Source organism: Bos javanicus, chromosome 9, assembly GCF_032452875.1.
Source record: "Bos javanicus breed banteng chromosome 9, ARS-OSU_banteng_1.0, whole genome shotgun sequence".
Lineage (NCBI taxonomy): Eukaryota > Metazoa > Chordata > Mammalia > Artiodactyla > Bovidae > Bos > Bos javanicus.
This window is the reverse complement of record NC_083876.1, coordinates 33,546,331-33,555,354: the sequence shown is the minus strand read 5'-3', so window position 1 is coordinate 33,555,354 and position 9,024 is coordinate 33,546,331. Positions and strand designations below refer to the sequence as shown.

At 49.9% G+C, this 9,024-nt stretch overlaps 1 protein-coding gene across 3 annotated transcripts; it reads left to right on the top strand.

The window, feature by feature from the left end:
• The first annotated feature begins 969 nt into the window (after nucleotides 1-969).
• Nucleotides 970-8,674, top strand: VGLL2 (vestigial like family member 2). Of its 3 annotated transcripts, none has more exons than XM_061427479.1 (4): nucleotides 970-1,251; nucleotides 3,508-3,820; nucleotides 5,774-6,298; nucleotides 7,411-8,674. In XM_061427479.1, exons 1-4 carry the CDS (start codon nucleotides 1,171-1,173, stop codon nucleotides 7,452-7,454), a joined length of 963 nt encoding a protein of 320 aa, XP_061283463.1. In that variant the 5' UTR covers nucleotides 970-1,170; the 3' UTR covers nucleotides 7,455-8,674. The 3 variants fall into 3 exon arrangements, with proteins under 3 accessions (XP_061283463.1, XP_061283462.1, XP_061283464.1); XM_061427480.1 differs by having other exon boundaries at nucleotides 971-1,251; nucleotides 7,556-8,674; XM_061427478.1 differs by having other exon boundaries at nucleotides 5,774-8,674.
• Nucleotides 8,675-9,024: the final 350 nt, after the last annotated feature.

Genomic DNA, 9,024 nt, shown 5'->3' with positions numbered 1-9,024 from the left:
GAGTCAGCAAAAGCCCTCTCTGATCTCCCTGCAAGTGCCTAAGATAATTCCTCTTGCAGCCAACGAGTCCTTGTTCCAAAAAGTTACTGAAACTTAAAAGGATGCCGGCCGAGGAGACTCGGCGCGGCCGGGGGGCTGGGTAAGGCTCCTGGACTCCTCGAAAGCAGAGTGTACCGGGAGAAGCCGGAGGCGGGGCGCGAAGAGCGCGGACCCAGCGGGTTCGGATGGAGGACATCCAGGAGAAAGGGGCGGGGATCTTACTCTAGAGGGTAGTAGGGACCCGCCTCAGTGAATGGAAAAGAGAGGTGTGGGAGCTGACGGCCAGTGGATCGGCTCCGAGGGGGCGCAAAGGAGGTGCCCCAGGGCGATGGTTACACTGGCTTCGGCCGCAGCCATTTCCCCGCAGAGGGAGCTCCTCCGCGCGGAGAGGAGTTCCCGGACTCTGACATCCTATCTGCGAAGATTCGGATCTCCTAGGGGATTCCTGGGGATGGCACCGTTCCTTCCCGCAGGAGCCCAGCGCAGAGACTCTTCTTCACCTCGTCACCCCGGATGCACACGCTCAATTCTCCACTGTGAGGTCGGGGCTCTCCCCAAAGACCCTTCCCCACCACGCCACAACTTCCTCTCTCCAAATGTAAGATCCCCGGTTCCTCCCTCTCCTCTCCGTCCTCCTGCCCCTCCGGCGTTAGCCTGGAAAATCCCTAGTCCTCAACGGTGCGAAGTCTCAGCGCTCAAGTTCCGGGCTGCGCAGGTCGCCTCACCCCTGGGCATAGGCTCGCCGCCGGGTGTCCCGGGAAAACGCACCGGCAGCCCCTCGGTCCCTAGTCCCTCTCACTCCATTGGCCCCCCGGTCCCCGCCCCCGACGCCCCCCTCCCCCCGCCTCTGCGGCTCAGGAGTGGCGTCAGCACGCCTGCCCCGCGTGGGGTTTAAATGCCCACTAGCCGGAGCCCGGGCGCTTCCAGCTCGGAGCGCGGTGGCGGCTGGAACTGCAGGGGTGGGAAGGCAGCGTGCGAGCGGGATCCCGAGCCGCGGAGCGCGCTGACCCTCGCTCCGCCGCGGATGACTCGGGAGCTCGGGTCCAAGTGGCGCCCAGGCAGCATCCCTGCCCTCAGCCGTCCGAGGAGAGTTGACGATAAAACACTTAAAAGTCTCCGCTGCGGGAAGCCATGAGCTGTCTGGATGTTATGTACCAAGTCTATGGTCCTCCCCAGCCTTACTTCGCAGCCGCCTACACCCCCTACCACCAGGTACGTGTCTCCTCTCGTCCGGACCGTGTAGACAGGTGGCGCGCCCCAGCTTCCCCTAGTACTGCCAGTGCTCCGAGGACCCCCGTACCTCCGCGCAGGTCCAAGGGAGGCCGACCAGCCGCGGGCGCCTCGGACGCGGGGATTGCCTGCGCTGCCACCCAATAGGTTGAGGTAACCCCTTTGCTCTCTCGGGAAGGCAGCTAAGCCCTGCTAATGCGCGCCCCGGATTTCCTAGGAATAATCAGTCCAGGATCTCGCGGACCGCGTTGTTTCTTTGGAGTCTGTTGGACTCCAGATTGTTCCGAGCCCCGTGCCGGCTCGCGGAGATGCCAGCAAAGCTCACGCAGAGAAAACCAAACTTTGGTCCCAAAGGTGAGAGTGACGACGAAACAAAGGCAAGGGTCTGCCTCTGTCTTTCTGAGATGTAAAGACTCGCGTTCTCATCCATGCAAGCTTATCAAAGCCTTTTTTATCCCCGTTTCAATTCTTAGGCGATCAGGGCAGTTAATTTCAGAACCAGCGAATTCGTTATAAAGAGAACCGCACGAAACTCGCTAACTTTGTAATCTTTGCTTTGCAAAGTTCTGGGGATTATTGACCCAAAGTTCTGGGTATGATTGACCCTGTAGGGACCAGTTTCATAGATAATATTAATACTTCGCCTTTCGCTAGCCTAAGTAGCTGAATCCGGCTGCCTTGCCATCAACAAACTCACTTTCGAGAGGACCCCTGGCCCCGGTTCTGCAAACTCCTCAAATTTTGTTTAATTATTCCAGTTTTTCTATTCTCTGGGAATTTTCTGATTGAACATTTTTCTTTCAGTCCTCAGCTGATGTAGTTGAAACTGGTGACAGTAGTCAAGGAAATGAATAAGATCACACACTCCAGTGGGTGGAGGGGGGATCCCCTAGGAGTCCTGAGCAGGTTCCAAAGTGAGAGCCTGGACTCCTGTTTTGGGAAAACTGAAATACACCTCGGTGCCTGAGCCCATTTTTGCCAAATTTTGCTTGCAAAATATATATTTGAAAATTTCCTGATGAATTAATGATGGAATGGGTAGATTTTGCATTTTTGGTTTTTGCTTTTTCCCTTCCTCCTCTCCTTTGTAAAACTTTGCAACTAGGAGTTTATTTAGTCTCAATGTTAACTTTAGGAACCACCAGAATCTCTCATTTTAAGCCAAGTGGGAATATGGTAGAAATGGTGATGTAGCTAAATAACTTCAGTCTTTTAGCTTCAGTGTCTAAGATGAGCTTCTTCCCAGGCTGGGAGTATTACAAAGAGAAAAAGGTGGGTTGGTTTTCTATCTGTTTGGTCCTTTCTCCTCCCTGATCCCCAGCCAATCTATATCACCAAGATCTCTGTTCAGTTTTGTATGATCAGGGTCTCCCTTGAAGGACACCTCTGTCTGCATACTGCTTTAGCATTGCATTGTCCATTGCTCATTGCTAAGAAAATGTTTTCAGCAACCACACTTGGTTTTGTAAATTACTATCAGACAGTCATGATTTACTCAACCTCACAGCCAAGATCATCCTCTGCTGCTTTTCTTTTTTTTTTTTTTTCCTCAATACACACTGATGGTGAGGGTAGAAATAGCCCACTGGCTTTTCCTTTCTCAAAAGAAGGTCTCTCTAGAAGCTGAGATTTTTAAAATAGCCAGTTCATGGATGACCACATACCAACTTCCATTTATTAAATTGATCCATATCACGTTGTTATTCCATGTTTATACCCCATAGCAGTTCTTCCTTTACATCCTGGTTGTGTGGAGTGGATTTTGTTACCTTCATGTTCTATCACGAAGATGCTTAATCCTGCATCTTGTACGTCTGCCCTGAATTCTCAGCAAGGAACAGTCAGGCTGTAACTGGACTTGGGTGCCCTTTACCCTTGGAGCCTGATTTTAAAAATATATCTGCCTTGAGCCTGCCTCTGCGGTCAAACTGCTTAGGCTTCTTCCAGGACCTTCACCCTGACACCTTCAGACAGTTTTCTCTGTGTCCTAGCAACAATTCTGGGGAGACAAGCTCCAAGAAGGACCCCACCTCTCAGGAACCCCACCTTTGTTCAGCTGCAGGTTGAAAGGCCTGCGGACTGAGGCCCACATTATTGAGGTTATTGAGGACCGGCATAGGCACTCACAGAAGGCAGTTGCTCCTGGTTACCTTAGGGATCCGGATGAGGGAGTGCAGTCAGAGCCCAACTTGTTATGTCTTTTGAAATTGACTTCTCTATTATTTCTCCTTTGAGCAGAAACTAGCCTATTATTCCAAAATGCAAGAAGCCCAGGAGTGCAACGCCAGCCCCAGCAACAGCAGCGGCAGTGGCAGCTCCTCCTTCTCCAGCCAAACTCCAGCTAGTATAAAAGAAGAAGAAGGCAGCCCGGAGAAAGAGCGCCCACCAGAGGCGGAGTACATCAACTCCCGCTGCGTCCTTTTCACCTATTTCCAAGGAGACATCAGCTCCGTTGTAGACGAGCACTTCAGCAGGGCCCTGAGCCAGCCTAGCAGCTATTCCCCAAGCTGTACAAGCAGCAAAGCCCCGCGGAGCTCCGGGCCCTGGCGGGGTAAGTACGAGCCTCACCAACAAGAGGGGATTGAGAGCTCGCACAGCCTGGGGTCCACCTGCAGGGGCAGCTGAAAGAACTATAGGTGTTAGAGAAGAGGTGAGATGGGGCATCGGGGGAGGAATAGATACAGGCAGGCATAAGATCTCTTCTTGAGGAGGCAGAGCAGAGCAATGGCCTAGGAAAATCAATAGCTTTGAATTGGGAGCCCTTGGATTGTGCATTGGATTCCACCACTCCCTAGCAATATGACCTTGGGCAAGTCTCTTAACCTCTTGGAGGTCACTCTATTTACTGGTCTCTAAAATTAGAATAACACTTGCCCTCTTAACTACCCCTGGAGATGACAGTAAGGCAACTAGAAAATATATGGAAATGTGCTGTGGAAATATGAGGTTTCCCAAGTCAGGGGTGGGGGTGGGGGAGGTGGATCTTCAAGTACAATAGCTTTCAGGGCCCTTAGTCCCTTTCTGAAAATATCTCCAAAGAAAAATGTCTGAGAATGCATTGCAAGCAAAACCTGCTGAAGAATGTCTCCTAAAACCTACTTATGCCTTTCGCCAGATTTCAGTTAATTGGGAAATCTTGAAGCAGAGAATGTCTTTCAATAAGCAAGTAAAGTAAAAAAGAAATAAGACTTTAAGGGTAGCCAAAACACTTCTAAAGATTTTCCCCAAACACATCCCCTCTTTATTACTTTATCATTCTCACAAAACCCTGCTTTAGCTACCCTGGGACAATGGCTTCTTGGACAAGTCAAGGAGCTCTCCCTTCTATTCTGAAACCTCCACCTCCCTTTATTACCGAGACAAGGGTGGAGGTATTATTTATTATTTGGTAAAATTTCTCACTAATCTTAGTTTTTGATGTGTACCAAGATGAGAAATGAGGACTTTATTGTAAAAAGGAAAACAGGTATTACATTTTGGGGGAAATGACAACCATCGACCTTCCATTTTTTCCTTAAATCTGATCATTTGTACAAGCCTTGCCTAGACAAGATCCAAAAACAAAACATTCCTTTTATTCTCCAGTTGCCTAAATGTTTTTAATAGACTGCTCACTACTTAGAATGCATTTTCGAAGCATTTTAAATTATCGACTATGAAGTGCAGATGCCTTCTCCAAGGTCCTTTTCATTAAATGCCTTTCCTTCCTTTCCTCCCCACTAAGGCAACAAATTTGATCTAAATGCTTCTCACTTAAAATGCTTCCAGACACTAGGGGTCAACAATGACACGGACAATAATAATTATTATAATTATATTATTCCTGGCGCCCACACTTTGATGCATAAAGTTTGTTCATTAAAACGGAAAAGACCTGTCCGTTAGTGTCCCTCTGTGCAAATAATACAGCTACACTTTTAACATATCAAGTTTACTTTCTAGAAAAAAAAAAAAAAGCCTTTTGAAAGAAAGTTTCTAGAAAGGAGGCCAATAATAGCAAGACTCCGAAATATGTCGATGGACTTCCAGTCTATCAGAGGCCTTGGAGGGGCACGATTTCTGGAGCAAGGGAGGCTGAAATGCGAGAGGGGGTAGTGAGATCGCTAGGCGACCAACCAAGAGCGGGAAGAGGTAGCTTTAGCTTGAGAAGAGGCTGCGGGCCGGGAAGGCGAGGCCGCTTCTTGCCCGAGGTGGCCCGGATAGGAGTCCGAGGGAAGCTCCCCGCGCCCCGAAACTGGGGCTGGGGAAGGAAGCTCCGCAGTTCCTCTCCCCACCACTCGCGGGGTTCCCGCAGCGGGAATACGTCCGCCACTTGCGAGGGAGCGGCACTCCCCGACCTCGCGTTCCCAGGCCGGAGCCCCGCGAGACAAGCGCCCTTCCCGCCCTTCGCCCAACCGGAGCGATCAGCTCTGCGGCGGCCGCGCGGGGTCGGTCGGCGACCGTCTCCCGACGGTGACGCGCTCCTCTCTCTCTCTTCCCTTCCCTCCGCCTCGCTCGCCCGAAGACGGCTCCTACCCCATGAGCCAGCGCAGCTTCCCCGCCTCCTTCTGGAACAGCGCTTACCAGACGCCGGTGCCCGCGCCGCTGGGCAGCCCACTGGCCGCCGCGCACTCGGAGCTGCCCTTCGCCGCCGCCGCCGACCCCTACTCGCCGGCCGCACTGCACGGCCACCTGCACCAGGGCACGGCTGAGCCCTGGCACCACGCGCACCCGCACCACGCGCACCCGCACCATCCGTACGCGCTGGGCGGCGCCCTCGGAGCCCAGGCCGCCGCCTACCCGCGGCCCGCCGCCGTGCACGAGGTCTACGCGCCGCACTTCGACCCGCGCTACGGGCCGCTGCTGATGCCCGCCGCCTCCGGGCGTCCGGCCCGCCTCGCGCCGGCCCCGGCCCCCGCGCCCGGCAGCCCGCCCTGCGAGCTCTCCGCCAAGGGCGAGCCGGCCAGCGCGGCGTGGGCCGCGCCCGGGGGACCCTTCGCGAGCCCCGCGGGGGACGTGCCTGGGGGTCTGGGCCTCAGCGTGGACTCAGGTAAGCGGGAGAGGGGATGTGGCATCCCCGGGCCCCTCCTGCCCTGTGCCCCAAACTGGGCTGAGCCGGGGACCCCATTTAGCTCTCCTTGGAGACCCCAGTGACCCTGAGGCGCGAAGGTCTGCACGTAGCAGGGTTGTGTTTCAGCAGACAGATGACTCTGTCATCGGTGTGGACAAAATGAGAAAGTGGCCGGTTAATATTACAGAGGATTTTTTAAGAATAAAATTTGTCGGAGAGGTTCTAGCTCTGTGCTGTTCAGTACCGTAGCCAGCAGCCACGTGTGTCGGCTGAGCACATGAAACGTGGCCAGGCTGAATTGGGGTGTGCTGTAAGTGTATAATACACACTGGATTTCAGGACTTTGTCCCCAAAAAGAATGTAAAATTCATCTCATTATATTTTATATTGATTGCATGTTTCAACATTGCATACTAAATATATATTGGGTTAAATAAAATATATTACTAAATTAATTCTCACCTGTTTCTTTTTACTTTTTTTTTCAATGTGGCTGCCAGACAATTTAGAATTATACCCATGGCTTCCATTGTTTCTATTGGACAGCGCTGATCTAGAGTACCTGCTAAGAATGTAGTTTAAAATCCTCTACAACTTGAGGGGCGGAGAGGGTCTTGTCACCTAGTGATAGTTACAAGTCATACAAATATGACCCATGACTGATAACAACTTAATTGCTAAATGACATAGGTCTCTTGAAAACAGAAAACTTAACAAGAATACGTTATTAGTGATAATATTGCGTCCCTAGCTTAAAGAGTTGAATTTGAAAGGTACATTCAAATAAGGGTTTACTTTTTTGTTTGCTTTATTTTTAGGGCAAAATGAAAAAAAAAATTGCATAATAAATTGGCTTGTAGTCTTGCCCCGCTTTCTGTTCCCTCAGGTGCAGATGTGACATTTGTTTGCTTTGCTTTTACTTTCGTTCATGCTCTTTAGATGAATTCTGTGACTTTCACAATAAAACAGTGGTGTCTGTCTTTCTCTTTCTTTAAATATCTTGTGCCTTCCCCTCCCCACCCCCTTCTCTCTCCCTCTGTCTGTCTCTTCTCCCTCTCTCTCTCTCCCTTTTATTTTCTCTCTGTTTTCAGGTTTGCAGCCTCAGGACAAAAGCAAGGATCTGTACTGGTTTTAGACAGCCCACCTTCTTCCCTGTAGGTCTCTGCATAGCGCAATTGGTGACACTCAGAGCTGAAATCAAGTGGGTTTGTAACAGCTTCTGATCTTGGTTTGCAGCTCGTCGTTATTCCCTCTGTGGTGCATCCCTCCTGAGCTGATCTGCTGACCTTCCCCTTGCCCCTTCCCTTCTGACCAGCCATGGAGGCTCAGCATCTGTGCCTCTCACTTCATGGATGAGGACATGGGGGAAGGCAGAGACTTCAAACTGCTCCGTGTATCGGGGAGAACCAAAACACACGCGACAGAGTTTTCATCTAAAAAGAATGCCTTCTGCCAAAAGAGCAGACCCAAAGACTCTGAATGACGCTCAGTGACTTTTGGGCAAATCACTGGAACTATCCGTGGTGAGATCACTCAGGTGACAAGATATCATGGTTTTCTTGGAAAGAAGGAAAGAAAAAGAGACGTTTTGGTGTGAATATTTTTTGTGCTGGTGTGAATTGTTTCATTAAGTAGTGGGATCACAGCACTGCTGACTTCAATATCCTCACATTGAAAATGTCTTTGTATTTGCATCGAAGACTATATGGTAGAGAAGTCAAAAGAAGCCAATTCTTTCTTCCTCACCTGTAGCCTCCAGCTCCCTTCCTGCCCACTCTCTCCCTGCAACACCCACTCCAGACACAAAGATACACCTTTTCCTTCGGACTGTGAACATAGAAGCCTCAGCCTGAATGTGAGTGGCAAGTGGCTTATCTGGAGCCACCTGCCCAAGTCTTACTGAAATGCAGCTGTCGTAGGACAACTGTTTAAAACTCCAGAAATACATCGACCAAGGTGGCACTTCCCAGTGTTTGGCACAACAATTGCAATTGCACTGGATATGTTTTATACATGTGTGTGTGTATATCATATTTTTTACAAAGGACATTTTATGATGAAAGAAAAAACTCTCTCTGCCTTCTCTCCCACAAGTTCTGTCCCTCCCTCTATCCTCCTCTGGATGGAAGGAAAAAAAAAATTAAGCCTCTAGAGACCCCAGTGGTCTCCAAGAAGAACTAGGAATCACCACAGGGGAAGAGATGTCCATGGAGTCTTGGGTATCTCAAATATTCTGTCTCTATGGTCATGATTTGATCACTTTAGTATTGGGACAGGGGAAGGGGTTCATGTGTGGGCAAAACTGAAGGTGATGAGGAAGAAGAAACGAACATTAAAGATGTTTGTTTACCACTAGGTTGCTGTGTTATTTCTTCAAAGGAAAACAAATGTCTTAGTTTTTCTCTAATAGAATAAAATAATTTATAGTAGTATGACCTGATGTCAGTAAGTAAATTCACTTTGTATAAGTATTTTTGGTTTTCCAAAGTGTTTGCCATGCCATGAAATCTGAGAACTCCAATCCACCTTGTATCAACCTTGGAGATGGAGAAGTTAGGTATTCTCACCTTGTTTCATAAATGAGAAAATCATGGCCCAAGGAAGCCCAGGTTACCTGATAGCCTTCATCAAGTAAAAGACATGCATAGGAAAACCGGCTTGTGCACCATTGTGCATCAGTCAGATACACACATTATTCTCCAAAA